This window comes from Onychostruthus taczanowskii, unplaced genomic scaffold, assembly GCF_017590055.1.
Source record: "Onychostruthus taczanowskii isolate IOZ18803 unplaced genomic scaffold, ASM1759005v1 scaffold4, whole genome shotgun sequence".
NCBI classification, from domain to species: Eukaryota; Metazoa; Chordata; class Aves; order Passeriformes; family Passeridae; genus Onychostruthus; species Onychostruthus taczanowskii.
In genome coordinates, this window is record NW_024501459.1 from 6,266,274 (window position 1) to 6,288,402 (window position 22,129).

The 22,129-nt window shown below is 40.4% G+C and overlaps 2 protein-coding genes across 3 annotated transcripts in view; one reads left to right on the top strand and one right to left on the bottom strand.

The window, feature by feature from the left end:
• The window catches only part of CLVS1 (clavesin 1), an 87,406-nt gene extending 81,160 nt beyond the window's left edge, over nt 1-6,246 (top strand). Inside the window, 1 exon segment of the mRNA XM_041412808.1 lies at nt 6,159-6,246. Coding sequence (XP_041268742.1) covers nt 6,159-6,246 — 88 coding nt within the window.
• Nucleotides 6,247-7,409: 1,163 nt separating this feature from the next.
• Nucleotides 7,410-22,129, bottom strand: part of ASPH (aspartate beta-hydroxylase) — a 114,497-nt gene continuing 99,777 nt past the window's right edge. For both annotated transcript variants that reach the window (XM_041412810.1, XM_041412809.1), the window contains 2 exons: nt 17,786-17,919; nt 7,410-11,612 (listed from right to left, as the gene is read on the bottom strand). In XM_041412810.1, coding sequence (XP_041268744.1) covers nt 11,462-11,612; nt 17,786-17,919 — 285 coding nt within the window. In that variant the 3' untranslated portion in view covers nt 7,410-11,461. The remainder of the gene's footprint in view (nt 11,613-17,785; nt 17,920-22,129) is intronic.

The following is a 22,129-nucleotide window of genomic DNA, read 5'->3' on the forward strand; positions in this document are numbered from 1 at the left end:
GAAAGCCTTGTTTTTCCCACGTGGTGAAGCCGTACACTTGAGTGAGGTGTGCTCTGAGGTGCTGCACCCACCTCTGCAGTCTGATGGAGGGAGAAAGACAGAGAGAAGCACGTCCCTCAGACCTTGTCAGCACAAACATTCATGACTGTGATTTTAAAAAAATACTTACAGTGTTCTGTAAAGGCAATGAATAACTGGGAGATGAACAGCCCTGAGGTACTGGTGAAATCTGAATAGAATTTAAGGGAAATGAGCAGATGGGAGGTGAGAGGTAGAAAACAGAGTCACTCAATGTGATCTGCCGCGTGTCACTCTGAGCACTTGAAGCCTCCTGAGTTCAGGGAAGAAAACATGCCAACCTCCTCTTTCCTTCACAAACCCCCTGAAAGGAAGCCCAGCACAAAGACGTCCTCACTCCTGTGGGCTGCAGCACATCAGCATTCCTGTGAAGAAGAGCATAAAATGAGGGATCAGAGAACTGGAGGATATCTCTAAAGACAAACATGCTGTGATACCTGGCACTTACTGTTGGCTCAGCCCAGGATTTTGTACTGTGTTTTTTATGGGAAACAAACCTGATACCCAACAAACAATTCCTGTGAGCTGATTGACTGCAGCTATACTCTGACAAGAGCTCTCTGAAAACAGCACAGCTAGGAAGTCTGCATCCAGTCTTCTTACATGGTTTTTGACTGAATTGGAGAGAATTGCATAAAAGTGGCCACACACATAAAGCCATCTGTTCTCTTAGACATTGATGTACATACCTATGCAGTGCTGTCATTTGAAATATATGGCCAGCCTGCTGGAGAAACAGCTGGGTATTGTTGATTTTCCAGACTTCTAAATACTCTTGCTGAACAGTAAAACAACCATGGGGGGTTTGATTGACGCTTTAAATGGACCACACTCAAATGGTACCTAGGGTTCAGAAGTGAGACTGAGAATTCATTCCTCTTTCCATTTTCATTTTGTTCTCCTAAGAAAGGTTACCCAGCCTTGGAATCTAGACTAGTAAAGTCTATGGGCATTAACTTGTCTTTTAATTACTTCAGATTTAGCTCCTACTCCACTGTGATCACGTACTCTTACAGGAGCTAAGTCTCCCACAGGGACCATGTTAAAGAAAGACAGGCACAGTGTCTGCCAGCTGAGGGCAGTGACCCTATCTGTGTGATACAAACAATTGTCTACTTGTGTTAAAATTTAAGTCAAACAGATTCTCCACAGCCAAGTATCTTTCAAACTGATTACTGAGAATTTTTAGCTGAGAAAGGAAGGAAACCAGAAGGTTTTGAATTCACATATAATCATTTATAATTCCAGAGCTGCAGAACACATAGGACAAGTGTCATATTTCTAGTGAGTACTGAAGATAATATAGTGACGGTGAATAATGAAGGTGTGAGGCAGTTGTGGCTATGATATGTAGGAAATATTGCCTCAAAAGTCATGAAATCTGTTCTCCCTGGTTTTAACAGATGAGAACACATCAGAGCAGGGACTCAAATGTAGGTAACCCATGAATCATATGTTTATACCATATGTTTAGAACAAGCCAGATGAATAGCACCCCAATAATGTTTATTTCTCTGCCATTTATAGCACAGAGTGACCATAGATGCCTGATGATGAGATGAATCAAAACACAAGTGACTAAAATGTATTGACAGGAGAAGGCCAGTGCTATTCTTGTTTCCTGCTTAGATGATTAGTTCATATCTGGCTCAGGTGAAAATTACTTGGACATTTCTTAAACATGACAAAGTAGCTGCATTCATCCTGCAAAGTATAATTAAATGGTTTTAGGCACTATGATGGCCTTTTGGCCTCCATCTGTTACTCCAGGAGGACCTGAGTCCTCTACAAGTCTTTTATAAAACCAAGAGCCATAACCTTCAGTTATCTAATCAGTTGTTTTGGATACCCTACAATGCCTTAAATGGCCATAGAGATCTATGTTTAGCAGCTGAATGTCATCCACACTGTGAAGGCTGACACCCCAAAGGCATAATTGACTTGTAAAGAAAATAGTTGCCCTGTCAGGATAAAGATGGATTGGGATGGTTCAGAAAAGTTGGTATTTCTGTGGGCACAGAATCACAAACAGGTTGAGGAAGAAGCCTCTGGAGATCTTTCTACCCAGTCCCCTGCTCAGTGCAGGGTCAGCTAGAGCAGCTTGTCCGGGATTGTGTCCATCTGGATTTTGAGTATCTCTAAGCATGAAGACTCCACAACCTCTCTGAGCAATTTGTTTCAGTGTTTAAACATTCCCCAGTAAAAAATGGAAGTTCCTGTATTTCCATCTATGTCTGTTGCCTCTTCTGTCACTGAGTATCACTGAGATGATTCTTTTGTGTTCTACTTCTCCATCCCATCGGAACATATTGATATGGAAAGACAGCGAAACAGAGATGCTTTTGTCTGGTGCCATGAACAGCTTCTGCTGGCCATGGGAAACCACCAGAACAGTACCCACTGCATTGACAGGGCCAAATCTTAACCCTTACTTGCCAAACAAGGGAAGTTTTAAACTGCTCTTTTACCATTTTAAATCAAAATGTCTTCAATTGTTGTGCAAGAGGGTGCTTTGAATGCAAAGATGGTTGCAATTTACAAAGACTAGTCAGGGCAAAGGTACTTTGGTGTCTTACTGCAATTTATTTTTCAATAGAAGGTTAAGGTGCAATTAGATACAGACACACCTTTTCAAGAACCATGAACAGGTTGTCTTAAAAATGTGAAATGTAGTTGTGAAGTCCTCTGAATAAAATGCTAATGCAGCTAAAACAGGTAGCAGTATTTTTAAAATAAAAACTAGTCTTAGTCCTAGGCTTATTGCTAGAGACAGCATACAAACCCCCCTAAACAGTGTGTAAGCTTGCATATACCTAGAATATGACTGCTTTCCTTGAACTAAAAGTGTGCTAGATACACAAAAACCAGACGAAACCAATAGATAGGGTGCTTCTTCCAAATAGTATTTGTCTTATATTAATTTCTACAGCCAAAAAATATAGGGAATCTCAGTGCCCTGAGAGATTCTCACATGACTGTGAGAATAATCAACTCCCAGCTGACCCTGAACGTGTGTGGGATCTGCTGCTCCAGCTGGATCCCTGCTAATCCATGGGGCCTGATGGGATTCATCTGAGAATCCTCAAAGAGTTATCTGATGTCACTGCAATGCCTCTCTAGATGATTTTTGAGTGGTCTTGGTGACCTGGAGAAGTCCCAGCTGACTGAAAGCTGGCAAGTGTACCAATATTCAAGGAGGGCAAGAAGGAGGAAACTACAGGCCTGTTAGTCTCCCTTCAGTGCCCAGCAGAATCATAGAAAAAATTATTCTGGGAGGTACTGAAAACCACCTGGAGGATAATTCAGTCATTGGTCACATTCAGGGTGGTGATGAGGAGAAAGTCTTGCATGTCAAACCAGATTTCCTTCTACCACAGAGTAACCCACCTAGCTGATCTAGAAAAGCCAGTTAATGAGATCTTTTTGGAATTCAGCAAAGCTTTTGATATTGTCTATCACAGTGTCCTTCCTGACAAAATATCCAGTACTCAGCTGGATAAACACACCATGTGATGGGTGAGCACCTGGTTCATGGGTCAGGCACAAAGAGTTACAGAGAATGGGGTGACATCAGACTGGCAACCTGTCACTAGTGGGGCTCTGCAGGGCTCCATCTCCCACTCTGTGCTCTTCAACAGCTGCATTAACCATGTGGATGCAGCACTGGAAGGAGTGCTTACAACAATAAATGGGGGGAGCTGTTGGCTCCCTTGAAGGCAGGGTGGCCCTGCAGAGAGACATTGACAAACCAGAGAGATGGGCAATCACCAACCATATGGAGCTTAACAAGGATCCTGCACCTGGCATGGGGCAACCCTGGTTGTGTGAATGGTGTGGGGAACAAGAGCTTGGAGACAAATGGAACCAGAATCTGGGTCCTGGTTGATGGGAAGCTGAACATGAGTCAGCAGTGCCCTGGCAGCCAGGAGGGCCAAGTGTGTCCTGGGGGGCATCAGGCACAGCATCTCCAGCCAGACAAGGGAGGGGATTGTCCTGCTCTGCTCTGGGGCAGCCTCACCTCGAGTGCTGTGTGCAGTTTTGGGTACCACAATATAAAGCTATTAAGCTATTAATGAGTGTCCAAAGGACAAATGATGATGGTGAATGGACAGGACAGGAAGCCACATGAGGACCAGCTAAGGTCACTTGGTTTTTCAGCCTGGAGGAGATGGGGAGACCTCATTGTGGTCTTCAGCATCCTCATGAGGGGAAGTGGAAGGGAAGGCAGTGATGATGTCTTTACTCTCCTAACTAGTGACAGCACCTGAGGAAAGGGCATGAAGCTGAGTCAGGGGAGGTTTATTTTGGATATCAGGAAAAGATTTTTCACCCAGAGGGTGGTTGGGCACTGGAACAGGCTCCCCAGGGAAGTGGTCACAGCATCAGCCAGCCAGAGCTCAAGAAGCATTTGGACAATGTATCTTGCTGTTAGAGAATGCAAGAATTTTTGAGTGTGTAATAAGATGAAAGCAGAGATGATCAGCAGTGATGACAAAAGGAAAAATTTTCAGATTTTTCACAGTTGACTTAGAGCAGCAACTTTCAGCTATGTGCTGGGAAATGCTGCAAAGGATACACAACTTTTTATATCCATTGAAGGGCAGTGAGTCAGACAGAAACAATACACTGGTGATGAGTATTAATCAGGTACTATTTAATAATATTTTAATTTAGTAGTCAAAAAGAAAATAAAAACCTGGTGATGTTGCAATTTCAATCAATTCTGTAACAGTTTGAATGCCACATGATTATTTTTTGCTGCTTCATACTAGAAATATGTAAATTGCCATTTAGAATAATCTCCCAAATCAGCTGCTTTTCTATATTAAAATGCAATAATAAATCACTATTCATGTCACATATCTGTAAAAAATATGCAGTGAAAACATTTGGGCAAACATAATTTCTTTGAAAATTATGGCACAAAGTCTTCCCATTGAGCATCCAGTTTCTGTTATCTTTCTTTGGAGATTTTTTTTTTAAATTAAAATTTTTTATTATGCTTTAATGAAAGCTCCAGGCATAAGAATAGGAATAATTATCATACAAGTTATTCACAGTCACGATATTCATTCCTGCAGTACCAAAGGATGTAATTTATTAAGGATTCTTATCAAAAGAGAGGTGACATCTAATCTCACAAAATAGCTAAAGCATAAATGAACAATTGGGAACGACAAATGCATCATGTATGGTATGACAGCTACTCCTAATTCTAAAAGCTATCCATAAGAAAACTGGCTCTTTATAACAACACTATGTGAATTCCTGGTCTGGATGACTCTATCCCCACTTATGAAAAAGCTCCCCTTCTAGAAGTTCCAGATTCACTCAGAGATCTTGCTCTGAAGCTCATTTTCTCCTCCAAATTGGGAGGCAACTTCTAGCCCAAAACAGAGAAAATGCAGGATAACAAATCTCTGTGACAATAAATTCATCAGATCCTCCTTCCACAGCTCAGCAAGCAAACATTACAGCACACAGACCACAGAAATTTAAATAGTCTTGAATTTTCCCACAATTTTGATCCCATTCAGCTTTTGTTATTGCAAGAAATCTTGATGCTTTTCTTTCTCTAATGTTTACTCATTTTTCCCATGTTGGAATTTTTTAAATCCATTAATAACAAAGTATAAACTATGCTTCCCACCTTGAAGACAGAAATGAATTTTAAATAAAGTTATGCTTCAAGGGTGTAGACAGGGAGATAAACTGCAGGACTGGGCACACCAGAAGTTCCCTCATCATCATATTAACCCCATCTTCTTTATTGGTCTTGGGTACCTCATGGAAGCTCTGCCCTGGAAGCTCTTTAAGTTGCTGAGCAAGTTCAGCAGTAGGGATAGTAGGTAAGCACTAAATATTTTGAAAGCATTTGAGATCTTCAATGATCTTGCCTTCCCTGCTTGTATTTAAAGGAGTGTTTCCCAAATTCCTTATGCTTTCCAAAGAAAAGAATTGAAAAGCCATAAAGATGAAAATGGACTAAAGCAAAGACCATAAAAAGAAGCACGGGGACCCCCGGGAGGTGAGTGCATCTGCAGCAGTCATTGCTATCGCGTGTGTTTTTCTGCATTCAGGTCCCAGTCTGTGGTGGAAGCCGGCACGCTGAAACACGAAGACCAGGGGGAAAGTGAGAACACCCAGCCACTGCTAGCTCTGGACTGAGCTCTCACGAGCCCCACGGAGATCCATGAGCAGACCTCCACCATGCCAGAACCCCACGGAGCCCTCCACACACAGACACACGCGCGCACACGTGTTTCGCCGATAACCAGCCCTTCGTGTTTCCTGACCAAGTAACAGCTGCCACCAGCCATCTGTCCCCACGGCCGGTGCTGAACAGGAACTGAGAAACTTCTACTCACGCAGCAGCCTGTCCATACACAAAGAATTGGATTTCTTTTTTTTTTTTTCCCCCTCTTTAACTTGTGACATTAAAGTGTTGGAAATGTTGGACTGCATTCTCTGTTGAAGGAAACCAGGGTGTGTTCATAGTGTTTCTGAAGACTCCATCAGGGATGTTCATTTCATAGAAGTGAAGGTTGTAAGAGTTTTAAAGAAAAGCATCTCGAATTTAAACTTTACATTGTAATCAGCAAGTGTAATCTGGGTGAGAGGGCAGAATCATCAGCATCTATAGAGTGCTTGAGTTTTACAGAAGGATTTTGCATTTAAAAAAGAACCCCAGTGCCAGCCATAATGCTATTCAACATGACACGTTGTGACTGCCTCATCCATGCAGCTTATACGGGGGTCACATTTCAGTACCTAGCAAAAATTGTTCTTAACTTTTGAAGCCCTTCTAAAACTGCCAGCTAAGTGGAATGAGCTGTGTGAGCAGCAGACACACACAATTTGAAATGCAATTACTTGATTTTAATAATGATTAAAATTTTCAAAGGCAAGTTAGGAGCCTATAAGACATGTGTGTGTGCATGTGTGTGCACATGTGAAGGAGGTGGTTCCAGGGAGACACACTGGACAAATTCAGCAGTGATTCATGGTTCAATCCAGATTGTTTCCTTTAAATCACAACAGCAAATGAAAGCTCTGCAGAATCATTTATCCCCTTTCCTCCTGCAGTCAGGGAAAAGTGTAGCCAGAAAGGTATGCTGATTGCAGATGCGGGCCATGGTTAAAATGAAAAAGGAAAACTTAGAATTAATTATCCAGTACAAGTTTCTGCTAGAAGGAAATGTTGAAGAATAGAAGAACTGAAATGCCAAAGATCAGTTTGTTATATCTCTGTTTGCTCTAGCTGCAAAGAGAGTACCATCCCTTCATTGAAATGGAAACCGGATTAAAGAAATAAAAGAACAATCGTTATCAAATTGCATGTGCAGTGACTTTATTTCTTTAAACAATTACAATCACTGTACACACTTTAAATCATCAATTAAATTGCCATACATTGACAATTCACTAGAACAAGCAGTTGGCAACAATATATCAAAGGTAGCAGTGTAAACCATACATACAAAATGAGATGATAATGGGCACAAAGGTTTTTAATGTGCACTGGAACACCCACTGAATTCTCAAGTGTTAGGCTGAAGTGATGATATAGGTCAAGTGGACATGGCCAGCCCTAACAGATGGACTAACAAAATACTGCCTTTATCTACAACAACACTTTATGCCTGCATAGGACAGAAAGGACGTCCTGCCAGATCCTATCAACACACCTGGGATTTACCCACTAGTTTTTGTACAGAATAACCTCACTCAGACTAACCTCTTACTGCAGCAATATGTCATTGACACAAAGCCTGGCCTCCATGACAGAGACACAGTCTTTAAGGCTGTGGATGGTCCCAGCAAGGCAACACAGGAGTAAGAAAAAGAAGCAGAAGCTTGCAGGAACATTAAAAAAGTCAGATGACTGAGCCCATTAATCTTTGGGGTTTCTTCCATTCCCCCCCTGCCCTGACATCATCACCACCTATTACAGGAAACAAGGATGTCAAGGCCTGGCAGCAGCTCCCTTCTCTTCCCTGGGCTCACAGAGACTACAAGGCATTTGGATTTGTACAGAGAATGTGCTTAAACCAGAAAGCAAAAACCAAGAGACAAAAAAAGACAGACATTTGCTATTATACTGCAGCACTGAGGAAGAAATACTTTGGTTTGTGATTTGTCTCTGTTAATACACTTACCCCCACTGCCATTGAATCTTTGCAATGATCTGTTACAATCGCTGTTCATTAAATTGGGTCTTGTCCTGCCCAAGAAGTGCAAGTACCACTGAAATCTAGCCCTTGAGGATGAAACCTCACAAAGGATAAATTATTTATTTTCTTTAACTGTGATGTGAATAAATACATATGATGCCTTGTATATAACTGTATGAAGCCTGCATTTAACCGTAGGCTCTTTCACAGATTCTGTGCAAGCAAGGTAACAACAGGCAGGGAGGAACACGGTGATGAGTACATATTGTGTTACAAACTATATTGCCCTTGTCTGCCATTTCCTTCTGTAAATAAATCTAACAACAAAAAAAATGCAAATTGCAATGGATTTCCATTGAAAAAAAACACTTCCCTTCACTTCTACCCTTAGCATTTCCAATGTTGAAAAGCTTTTCCAAGACAGAATACCACTTGGCAAACAGGAACAGCTAAAACAATATGCCAGTAATTCACTGCAGAATTTCTGCTCTGTGTATCCTCCCCACATACAGAGCTCATCTAGTAACTGTACCTGAAAAAATTATCCATTCTTTGCTCCCTGACAGGTGGGCATAGAATAGATTCCCTTCAGTGTTGCAGGAACACCTTGTCTTATTTGAGGCACTTAAAATTTTCAAATGGCTAATGTATCACTACACAATCAAATAAACAGTGCTGCTCTGGCACACACATATCTTGGGGAGATTACTTTTATCTATTTGCCAATTTTATCTATTTGCCAAATGCAATTGCACAAGATAAAGTATGAGCCTAAAAAAGGAACAATGAAATAATCTGAAGGACAGCATGGATTTTCATAAATAAAGCTTCAAAGCTTTTGCCACTCCTTTAGCCTTTACTCTGAGCTATAGAAACTAAAATGCAACATTAATAAAAATATTCCTAAATCATCAGTTTTTGTTTAAGAAGTTCTTGATTTTTTTCTTTACACACACAGTCTTTATTTTAGAGAATTACCTTATAATTTGCACTGCTTTATCATTTCATAAAGATATAAAATATAGGCTCTGACTTGACAGCTAACAGGATATTTAAAAAATATTTTTACTCTTTTACCCCCCACAAAAAGTACCTTATTTCCAGTTTTACATGATTCTCCAAATGATCTCCAAAAGCATTTTTATATTATGTGAAACTCACAAATCTTTACAGTTTTTCATTATTATTAACTGAGAACTACTACTTTCTGGTACATTGTGTATAGTTTCATTTTTATTTTTGATATGGACAACACGTTAAAACCTAATTATCTTAGCTATCTAAAAGTGGCTCTTGATAAGACAGGGTTTATCAGTTTAATATTCAAAAAAGCAAATTAAAGTGCACACTTCCAGAAACTGTTCACACTAATTCATGGTGCATTCACCATGTGTTATATGACATTACAAGATTTAATGACCTAGTAAAATACAAAGAATCTGAAAAGCATTCAGTTTATGGGAATGCAAAGCTCTTATCTGCAGTTTGCTTCAGCAAATGTGACCTTCAGGTCACGATACTCCAATGCCATGATGTGGACTCTGCAGTAATAAACCACTGAGTACTACACAAATAAAAACTGCTCCGTGTCTTTTGGACAAGAAAGTCAAAGCTGCAGAGAATAAGTAATCTCAGAGTCTCCTTGCTTAGTGTTTGTCACTCACAACCCTCAGTAATGATGGCCAGAGCACCCTAGCACACCTGTCCACACCCAGCTGGCACTGTGGGTGAGGAGCTAACAGCCAGCCACAAACATCAGCAGTGCAATCTCTGCTCTCCCTCTCCTCTTAGTGTTCTCAGAAGTTAAAAGCAGAGGGTCCTGCACACTCCAGCTCCCATTAAACAGTACAGACCCAAAAGATCTGGCAACTGCTTAAATATCTAACTAGTTTTCTTTCTTGAAAATAGGCCTTTTTATCATATAGTAAATTCTGTATGGCAAATACAGAGTACACTGTAAACAGTACTGTGATCAGACTACTTCAGCATAATGTCACTCATTTCAAGACAAGGAAAACACCATTAGGTCAATTAGAGCATCATTCTAGCACTCTATAGGATGCTGGCAGTGGAAGTTAATACAAGGTAATAACTTGAAGGTCTTTGTCTGCTCTGCATTCTGGCAGGAAGCCAAATTGGACTTTGTCCTTCTGCCCAAAGCACAAGAATTTTTTTTTTTTTTTTTTGATCACCCAAGGGCAACCAAGGAGGAGCCCCTGGAAGAAGGGGGTGGGTAGAGAAAGGATACAATACCAGAAACTTTTGTAATGAGAAGAGAAACAGCAGCTCACCATATAATCCTAAGAATGGTCAAGTACTTCACAATCTGAGCCTAAAAATGTCAGATTTGCTCAACATTTTCCAAAATCACATTGTCAAACTGAAGGTCATCTGCTAACTAAGAGAACTATTCTGTTTTAGAAGAACAAAGCTTTCCTAGGCAGCTTTATGCAAGTTTCTGTTTACATTTCCAGGAAGGCGGAAGAAGGCCACACTTGGCAAAAATGAAATTTGTTCATATATAGTGTTTTCCTTCTGCTGATAGCTAGAGACGCACTTGTATATATATATATAACCTTTTTAAAAATAGTGGTTAATTAAAGAAGATTTGTTCATAATTAAGCTAGAAAAATACAGTTACTCAGGTAGAAAAAGTACAAAACACATATAATCCATTCACATTATCTACAGTGATAACATAGGGACATGTTCTATGCCTAAAGCAGCTAACGTTACACTTGCATACTGTTTTCAAAGTCAGTTGTGTGCATATGTTTGCAAATATCTTATATGTTGCTTCCCAGACAGAAGGCCAGGAACTATTCCCTAGATGTAAAATCGTAAATCATGTGCCTGAACATAGTCAAGCAGGTGACTGACTGACTGGTTTTGTAAAGAAAATACAGGCATGGCAAAAACATCTGCACATTCCTCAGCTTGAAAATCCAGATCTATTGCTTTTTGGCTGACAAAACTTGTGTTTTCAGACTTACAGCCAGAAAAACAATACACATCAGTGCTGTATCAATATGAAACAAAACATGGCTTCTTTTTGCTTTTAAACCAAGTCCACTCCAATTGTAGAATTTCATCCTTATCTTTTCTTACCCTTAAAATGCTTGTATACTTTGTATGCTGGATAAATTGATCCTATTTTCATACTCCAAAGGAGTTAATACTCCTCTGCTCCACACATGAGAAGAAACCCCCTAAATAGCAGGAAGGGTACGTCTCTGTTGAGCCGTTAACTCAGGGTGCCACACATCCACAATGAATATCAGGCGATAACTTTCAGCATCCTGCCATACTTCATGTTCAAAGGAGTCATCAAAAATAAGAACTTTCCCTTCTTCCCAGTCTCTGTAAAACAAAAAAGAACATACTTTAGTGTAGTACTTGAAGGGCCATGGAGCAGGTAAGATACAGATCAGCTCTGAAGATGCTCCTTGAAATATGAGAAAGATTTAAACAGTACAGATTGCATAGTCAAGATTTCACTGCCTAATCCAGAGAGACTGGAGTATGGGAGCTTGAAAGAAACTACAGAAAGATTAGTCTAATGGACCTTTATCTTATGAGGGATCCTTCCCCCTCATTCTGCACAGTTATGCTCACAAACACATTCAGACATTTATGGTGTATGCTATTTTTTATACTTTTAATTACTTGAGTAAGTATAGTACTGGTATGATAATCCAATTTTCTTCATTTCTAATCAGATACATCAGTGATGTACATAAGTGATGGAGACTGAGGGAATGACTAGTAACATGGCCATATGGTTCAAAAAGAAATTACTTTGAACCAATTTGCTTTTCCTAAAAATCAGAACAATGCCTTTGGAAGGTCATGTGGTCCAAGCCTCTGCTCATAGGAGGACTCACTGCAAAGTTAGATCCAACTTTGAGGTTAGATGAAATATTAATCAATCCACTAGTGAAGAGCCTGAGATATCTGCAACCATGGGCACTCTACCATCTTACTGTGAAAACTCCCTTTTACCTAGATACAAGTTCCTTCACTGTCACTTGTGTTCATTACCTCTCATACTACAACTGCACCTCTCTGAAAAGAGTCTGGCTCTGTCTTCCTCACAGTCACCCATTAGTAGTTAAGAGAGTAACTAGGCTACCCTATAGCCTTCTGGTTTCCAGACTCCAATCAGTTTGTTGAGTTTCTCCTCCTGATCATCTTATCCATCCTCCAATGGAGTCTCTCTAGTTTATCAATGACTTTTTTTGTACTAAAGTATCCCAAACTGGACACAGTACTCCAGAAGCAGCGTCTTGAATGCAGAAGAGAGAGGAAAATATTGTACCGCTCAAACTGTTTCCTACAAATTTACTAACACAGTCCAGTACACAGCTAGACTTCATCAATACAAAAGAGGATTATAAGTCATGTTCAACTTGGTCCCCAGGGTCCTTAAGCCCTTTTCTGCAAAGCTGTTTTTTAGGCAGCCATCACCCAGCCACTACAGCTGCAAGGTGTTTATCTGTTTTCAGCTGCAGGGCTTTGCTTTTGTATTTGTTGAACTTCAACACGTTTCAGCTGGCAGCTTGTCCAGCCTGCTGAGACCTGGATTCATAATTTTGAAGAGAAGTTTAACACCTGATTATACACCTCCAGGTGAGACAGGATGAATACCAGTCAAGGTAACAACGGTCAAAGGAACATTCTTTCCTAAAGCCACTCTACCGTGAACACACACACACTCATTTTTTTTAACAGGATCCCTCAGGAGCTGAAGCAATCCAAGAGGATGAATGCCCTCAGATGGAAGTAAGCACTATGAACAGTAAAAATGGTAAAGAAACAAAGGCCTTGCCATCAAAGATGTAAATGCATTGCTTAAGCTCATTCAGATATTCATTTACAGAGAAAACAATTTCTTTTTCAAAAACAGGCTGAAAACTAGGTTCATACTTCCAATTCATCTTCATATTTGTAATTCAGCAAAAGGAAAAAGTAACCATCAAAATTTATGGGGTGATGCTGAAAGGTTCTGAAGAGAAATTGAAACAGGATCAATTAAAATAATCAGCTAAACATAATTTAAAAAAAAGCGCATAACATAGTGAAAAAAATTCACACTGACTTGCACATGCCTTAAAGGCCCAGATAAACAGACTTTTTCAGGTTTCAAATATGATCAGGTGGGGTTTTTTGCTACCACATCAGTTATCTGGCAATGAAAATGTTGTACGTCACACAGACCCTGAGTTACTGGTACTGCACTAAAGCTACATTGGTTTTATTAAAGTCCACGGGAGTAAACCACTTGCAATGCTATAATGTGGTAAAAAAAATTCAAGCAGACTTTGAATATAATATAGTATAATAGTAATAGTATAATTCGTTTGGTTTGGTTTTTTGGTGTTGGTTTATTTTTTGGAGTTTTTTTCTGGGGTTTTTGGGGGGTTGATTTTGGGTGGATTTGAGTAGGGTTTTTTTGGGAGGTGGTGCCAGGGGTGTTTGGTGGGTAGGGTTGGGGGATTTGGCTTTGCTTTGTCTGGAGCAATTGAGATCTAGTGTTGTTTTTCTTGTTGGGGGAGTAGCTGGGTTTTTGGTTGGTTTAGGGTTTTTTTGAGGATTTTTTTGTTTCTTTTTTTTTTTTTTTTTAATTAAATCAAGCCTGAAAAGAACTGCTCTAAATAGCCTGAAAGTGCAACTCAGTTAAGGACAATAAAAACTCAGGCACCCAGATGAAGTAGCTTCAGAGGTTAAAACCCAGGATCTATAATTTGCATCATAATGGGATTGGCTGTTTTGCACAACAAAGAAAAAGTCATAAAGCTGACGGGACTATTAGCCTCTTTTGAAAGGGCTACAAACCCCACTATTAGCATGCAAATAAATATTTTCTAGAAGCCTGATGGTGTGAGAAACACTTCTTAGTAGTAACACAGGGACCATATTGTTCTGGTCTGGTGCTGAGCCACTTTGGAGTAGTTTCCACATAATTCTCTAGTGTCACCTGTTAAAGGTGAGATCCAGACTAGCTTCTGCATAATGGTTCTAGCTTCACCTTCATTTCAAGATAAGATTACCTTCTTTGATAGCGATGTTGGATTATGAGAAATAGGTAATATTTACCTACCAGTTTTGTGCATTATACCCTGCACTTTACAGAGCTGGGACTTCAAAATGGCCAAGTGACCTAAAATTATCAATGCTATACAGAACAAGAAACATAGAATCATAATAGTTTGGGTTGAAAGAACCTTGAAAGACAACACCTGCAATGAGTAGGGACATCTTCAACTCAATCAGGTTGCTCAAAGCCCTGTCCAGCCTGACCGTGAATGTTTCCAGGGATGGAACACCTATAATTCCTGCGGGTGACCTGTTCCAGTGTCTCACCACTCTCTCTATAAAACACTTCTCCCTCATATATTATTATATATGATTTGGAATAATTCGTGCTTATGTGAAATATATGGGGAATATGTTATGTTTGTAAGAAATATTCTTTAAAGTTTTAAACACACAAGCCAGAGCCGGAGAGATTGCTTCACAAAATTGCGAAAACGCAGCTTGCAGCAGAAAGAAGGACCTAATTAGCAAATGCATGAACATGGCTCAGCACAGAGATGGGCCCTTCTCCAGGATGGTCCAGGAAACACCCAGGTGATGAATACTCGATAAGTATCTCGAGATAGCCAGAGCCACCAGGAGCACACATCTCAGTGCCGGTTCCTGTAACTCGATGATTGGCCTACATTGCTTCCTGGACACGGTTTTGTCCAGCTCAACACAGAATATGTGTTCATGAATATGTGAAGCCATGAAAAGAAGAAAAGAGATTCTGCCTCAGGTGGAATAAACTGTATAAAAACTACCCAGACAGGGACAGCATTCGTGAACAGAGGGGATCCGATGTGATAGAGGTCAGATCAGTGTTCACCCAGCGCTGATCCCGGGACTGATGCCGTCCCTTTGATTGTGGCTATCGAGACGTGTATCAGTCGGGAAATAAAATCTAATTTTTTAAATTATTAAATTGGCTTTATAGATTTTTATCTATAACATATATAATCTAAACTGACCCTCTTTTAGATTAAAAGCATTATCCCTTGTCCTGTTGCAACCTATCTGATACAAACTGTCCCAATCTTTCCTAAAAGCTCCCTTCATGTACTTAAAGGCTATCATGAGGTCTCTCTGGACCCTTTTCTTCTCAAAGTCAAAAAACCCCACCTCTCTCAGCCCTTCCTCATAGAAGAGGTGTTTCAGCCTTCTGATCATCTGTGTGGCCCTCAACTGCAAGGTACACCCACTCCAAACAGCTGCAAAAAGCTCTTCTGCAAATGAAGGAGTAAAACACAGCACTACACAGTGAGGATTTGCCTATCCATCAAATAAGTCGCACTGTGACCCTCTAAACAGCCATGCTGGTGGCACAGAGGTAACTAAGCATGAAATTCTCATTGTTTCTGTTCGCTCTCTCACACACATAGCAGTGGCACAGGAGGCCAGAAAAGCAATGGTGCTAACCCTCCTCTTCCAGCCAGCTCTCCTATTGGAAACCACCAGTTTACCACTGCTCTGAGCCACCAGGAGGAAAGGAATGGAAAGTGCTCAGGCTAAGTCTTCCTCCTGGCACCATTCCCTTTGCCAGCAGTTCACACACCTCCTCTGCCATAGGGGAAGGATATATAAAAGCCCTTTCACTGCCAGCAGCAGACACACTTTGAGTGCTTCCAGGGAAAATCTCACCCTTGTTTCTGAATGTACACCTCGTGCTGTAAGCAACTGATCTTAACACATTTCAGCAGAAGGTGCAGTCAGCTCTTGAGTGTTTTACATGTGAAATAAATATGTCTGATGCATAAGTCTGACCCAGGTTCTGGAATCTGGACACTGACATGCTCTACGTTCTGTCTGCAGCAGCAGGCATTCTTCTGCTCTTGACTTTGAGGGAGTGTTGCTACCAAGGAAGTAGTTAAGTTCATTCTCCACAGGATTATCCCTTCTGTCCAGGTTAAGACAAAGAAGGGTGCCAGCCTTATAACAGGTGGTGAGCTGAGGACACCTGCTCTCTTGGCAGCAGAGCAAAACCACTATTTTGTTCACACCAGCTACTAAACAGCCACCTAATGGTAATGCCATGCAGTCACCACCAATCTGAACTCACATTAACGTCCTAAAGTGAAAAGGCTCCATGCCTCTATATCAGTCCTCTAGGGCAATTAGCTACCTATCCTTCCACCCAACTTGATTTGGATATTGGATTGGCATGTTGGAAAAAAAATGTCACTTTCTAGATGTAGGTAGTGTAGGTTGTAACACTGACTATAAGCTACATGTCAGCAGAGAGTATAGAGTATATAGTATAGCTTATAGTCACTGACTATAAGCTACATGTCAGCAGAGAGTATAGCAACAACACTTTTTGTTATTAACAGCTGGATAATTCTATCCTCAAAAATTACAAAGATTTCCAGTTGTGGTTGTTCTCAAATGCTATAAAAATAACCTCCTTTGCTATGTATTGCAGCCATGCAGACAGAAGCAGCATTTCATTTCTCACTATCAAATTAATTATATTTCTACCATTAATTATATTAGTACATTGAAAATAATTCAAAATCAGCACTTGTTGTCTTCAGAAGGTGCAGAATCTTTCAAAATATATGTACAGATATTAAGCATCATGAGAATTTCACTTAAGTCCAGCAAATTTAGCCTGTAAGCAATAAGCAAAATAGTGTAGACACTACATTTTTCTTTCTGTTTTTAATAATATAATACAAAAAACTTAGCACATTTTCCCATATTTCTAAGGGGAGTATATGCCCTGATTGTAAATGTATAAGCATTTAATTTCATTTTGGACAGAGCAAACTGAGATAAAACTGACTTGAAATTCAGTACAATTTTTCCATCATGGGTAGGAAACTTCCCTTAAAGCACACTTTAAAATAAAATTGCCACCTGAATAATTCATTGTGCCTAAAATTTCACAGATGTCTTCATCCTGAGATCAACTTCAACTGGAATATTTTAACTGAATTACAACAAATAACACAAACTGAAAAGGAGGCTTCTGCCAGAAGTACCATGGTATTCTGTCACAGCACTGAAAATGCTGGTATATCTTAGTCAGCTTCTGCCAAAGCAGCAACAAATTCTACATCTCTTCAAAATCAAAATAAATACAGGAACTCCGTTGGCAGCAATATTGGGCTGGGATTGTAAAGGTAAACAGAGAGCCCATTGACCAAACCCACTGTTATTTCCATGCCATAGCAGAGAAGAGCAGGTTTGTACCAAAAGATTCTCCTGGCACTGTTTCAGAACTGATATTTATAAGTTTTTACCATGAGTCAGAGTGCAAACTGCTGGTTTAATGAAATATGTTATACATTCTGGTCATCAAAACACCCCCTTTTTTCATTTTTTAACTACATGCAGTCCCATCCCTTCTTCAGTCTTGAGGAAAGTGGGGAAAAAAAACCCCAAAAACAACTAAGCAAGCAACCCCCTTTCCCCCAAAACAGTAAAAAAAACCCCCAATATTGCAACCATACCTGTCCTCTTGGGCACACCGTATTCTGCAGCCTTCCTTGGGAATCACCAAGCCCAAATGCATCCTCAGCCGACAATTAGTGGGCCCTGTGTGGGGCCAGACATGAGTCCCTGGGTGCATGATAGAATATTTGATCTGCAAGAAGAGAAAAGCACATTTTTTAAGACATTCCATTTCACAGCCATGCTGCTGGGAGTTAGGACTTCATTTAGTCTCATCCTTGGTGATGGGTAAAAAGTGTAATGCTATCTTTTGTTTGAGTTTCAGCAGTAATTCTCTCTCATATCCTAAAGGCATTTAATACTACAAATCATATGTCTTGTGGTGTGTGTTTGAAACCAGGGGTGTGTTTGTGTGTGAAAGTACATAGTTTTAATTTTACTTAAAATAACCAGTATTCACATTTCAGGCTGAAAATAATTATCTTCTGTCTACAGTCAGAAAAAATACCTTCTTTCCTATGGAAAGATTTAAAAGGATGGACAACAGGAAACACAAGTCTGTGTTCATCAGACTGGCCAGCCCCTCTCAGATGACATGACTGTGGAGGTGACTGTCAGCCTTGGCTGCAGCAACCATTAGAAAGTGGAGCTCAAGATCATGAGAGGATGGAGAAAGTAAAAAAGCAGAATTACTACCTGTTCTGGAGAACAGATTTGGTCTTACTCAGGGATCTGATGGGAAAAATCCCATAAGAGAAGAGGGGTCTAGGATAGCTGGTTGATTTTTAAGTAGCACCTTGTCCAAACTCAATAATTCCTATGTGCAGGAAGCAAGGCAACCCAGTAAAAAAATGAAACACAAAAAGGAAGCATACAGGAGGTGGAAGCAGGGTCAGGTCACCCAGGAAGACTGTAGAGACATGCTCTGCAAGGGCAGGGATGAGGTAAGGAAAGTCAAAGCTATCCTGGTGCTGAATCTGAGATAGAACTGAAGGGTAACAGGAGAGATTCCTACAAATATCTCAGCAATAAAAGGAAGCCTAGGGAAAACCCACCTAGCTACTAAACATGACAGAATATCTGATGACAAAGGAGATGGGAAAGGCTGAGGCACTAGATGTCTTGGCCTCAATCTTTGCTGGTCTGACTGGCTTTCAGAAGTGCCAGGCACCTGAGATCAGAGAAACAGACTGGGACATTGATGTGGATCAGGTTAGGGAACATTTAAACAAACTTAACAACCTGGCCCATGGGTCCTGATGGGATCCTGAGGGAAATGGATTATGTGAATCCATGCATAATCCATACATAATCCATGCAGTCCCTGCCACCAGCAGAGGTCCCCTGGTAGAAAGGAAACGCTCCTATCTTCAAGAAGGACAAGTAGAATGGTCTGAGGAGCTACTGTCTAGTCAGCCTCACCTTAACCCTTGGAAAGGTGATGGAGCAAGAAATCCTGGAAAAAATTTTCAAACACATGAAGGAAAAGAATGTACCTCGGTGTAGCCAGTATGGGTTTTTGAAGAGGATTCTGTACTTAACCAACTTTCTGTGGTAAGGTTTTTAGCTCAGTGGATATTGTTTATCTCAACACTAAGTCTTTGAACAGCCTGCCATAAACATCCTAATCAACAAAGTGAGGAAATAGAATCTAGATAAATTTCCAGTGAAGAGGATTGAAACCTGGCATTTAATCCAGGCTCAACAAGTTATAATCAGAGGCACAAAGTCCAGCTGAAGGCCAGTCATCAGAGGTGCATCCCAGGGCTCAGTACTGAGTTCAGCACTGTTTAAGAGCTTCACAGTGACTCAGAAGATGGGACAGACTGCATCTCCCTCAGCAAATTTGCAGATGATAGAAAATTGAATAGGAATGGCCAATACACTATTTTTTTTCTTCTGCCTTTCATAAAGACTTTGGCAGGATGAGAAAGGACAAAACACAAATCTCAAAATATTTGACAAAAAGCAGCATAAAATTCTGCACTAGGGAGGCATGCACCATACAGGCTGATGGACAACTGTCTGGAAAGCAACTTTCTAGAAAGAGACTGTGCGGTCCTCACAGTGCCCAAATTAAACAGGAGCCAGCATTGCAGCAGAGCCACCAACAGCTTCCAGGGCTGCATTATGGAGAGCTCTGGCAGCCCATTGAAGGAGGCTATCCTTCCCCTAAGAGTTCATAAGATGTCTTAAATGCTGGACCCAGTTCTGTGCTACCTACTGTGAGAGAGACATGGACAAACTGGAGCAGGTGAAGGGGCATAAAGGGGTATAAAGGATTAAGGGATGGGAGAATCTAACATACAAGGGGAAGCTGAGGTAGTTGGGACTGTTCAGCCTGGAGAACATAAGGTTCAAGGAAGGATCTTATCAATGTATTTAAATACCTGATGAGAGGAGTGAGGAAGGCAGAGGCAGGCTCTTCTCAATGGCATCCAGGGAAAGGCAAAGAGGCAATGGATACAGGTTGAAACACAGGAAATGCCATTTAAGCATAAAGAAACACTTTTTTTACTGTACACAGGAACAGGTTGCCCAGAGAGGCAATAGAGTCTCTATCCTCAGAGGCATTCAAAACCTGGCTGGACATAGCAACATGCTCTAATTCATCATACTTTGAGCAAGGGTAATCTCCACATGTCCCTTCTCTCTTTGACCTTTTTGATTCATTCTACAACAAATCAGGGTACAGGAAGCATGAATAATGCATAACAGTGATGAGAAGCACCTTTTCAACTGAGAAACCTGCACATTTGGCTGGGACAGAGTAGTTTTGATAAATCTTACAGATTAAGGTGTTGCATGCTCTTCAACTGTTAACAGAACCAGCAGAAGACAGAGTGTGCCTCTTGTCTGAGGGTTTTTTTTGGGTCTCTAAGCTGAGGTTTCAGCTTACTGGCAGTTTCTTATGACAGCAAGTGATGAGCTCCAGCGGCTGTGGTGGACACAGATCCTCCCACCCAACTCTGCTACACTGTGATGTGTTAGACCTTAACACAACGCAAACAACTGGTGATGCAGGATGTTTACTAATATCTGAGCTAAACAACTTCTGTAATGCTAATATGTCAGCACTGAAGATTGATTCCTGTCATGTACATTATCTGCCCATGCAGATCAGTCTGGATATGTCTGTGAATTATATCTGCTTGCTGTGCTCAGGGGCTATAGGTAAATTGTTCTGAACTACTAATGAGTTGTACTATGGCCGCAATGTAAGAAATGTCCAGATGCTGTGATACTTTTAGTTTACTGCTATTTTAAAGAAGAATGCTACAATTTTGATCACTTCCTATTGTTCTATGCAGTGCCTCAGCAGCACTGAGCAGGTAGTTGATTATTTTACATTTCATTTATCTTTGTCACTACATGAGGTAATCAAAGCATCCCAATAGTCTATCCACCACAGAATTCCTTATTTCCTGAGTGTGTTTGTTCCCATTGCTTACCGGTGCTTCCATATGTGACTAGGGATCAGCTGATAATTTTATTTTAGCAGTAACATCTGAGTCATGGCTAGCATAAAACTAAAATTGTCCTAGGCATCTTATAATAGTGGATGTAAAACTTTAGACTTCTAAAGCACAACTTTTCATATTATTTTACATTTATATGTTCAAAACATGTGACTACAGCTACAGCTGTAAATCTACAACACCTCTGCAAACCATATCATGGTGATGACATGTAGGGCACTAAGAAATGATGAACAAAACAGTAGCTCCCAAACAGAATCTGCTCTCAGGGATGGATACACTTTGGCTCTGGATGTGACTGAGAGCAGTTTCCTTGTAGCCACACTGAGTGTGATGACTTCTAATCACTTATATTCACTATAACCAGCCTTTGCAACCAATCCATGGAAGAACAGCTTTGTTCATTCCTACAGCAGTAGTCACCCAGTTTAGTTCTGCACATCAAAAGCAAGGGACTGGTCAAAAAGATGAACACATACACTCAAGGGTCTGAATCAGGGCTACATTAGCACTGTGCTTTTCAACTTTTGCATCCTTAATTTTGACATGTGAAGGATATTCTCAGTAGTCATTGTAGACAAAATATAATAACTTGGAAAAAAAAATGAAAACTTATGTTCTACAGAGCCACTGCATGTGTATTGACCCATACAGGTCTACTGAATGATCAAATGAGGTTTACTGATAGCTGAATAGTCATCGTAGGCACTTGAAACAAATTTTGTTTGCGCTCATACTCATGGATATAAAATTTCTTTCCTTCACCTTCAGGAAATAAGCATTGGCTGACCCATGGCAAATAACTACTTACATGAGCTCCCAGGAAACACAAGGTAAAATGGCTGAACTAAAGAGTCCAGAGAAAGGCTTCAGCTAACATATTTCATCTGGTATTTGCTGACAGTTAAAATAGGGCATATTTTG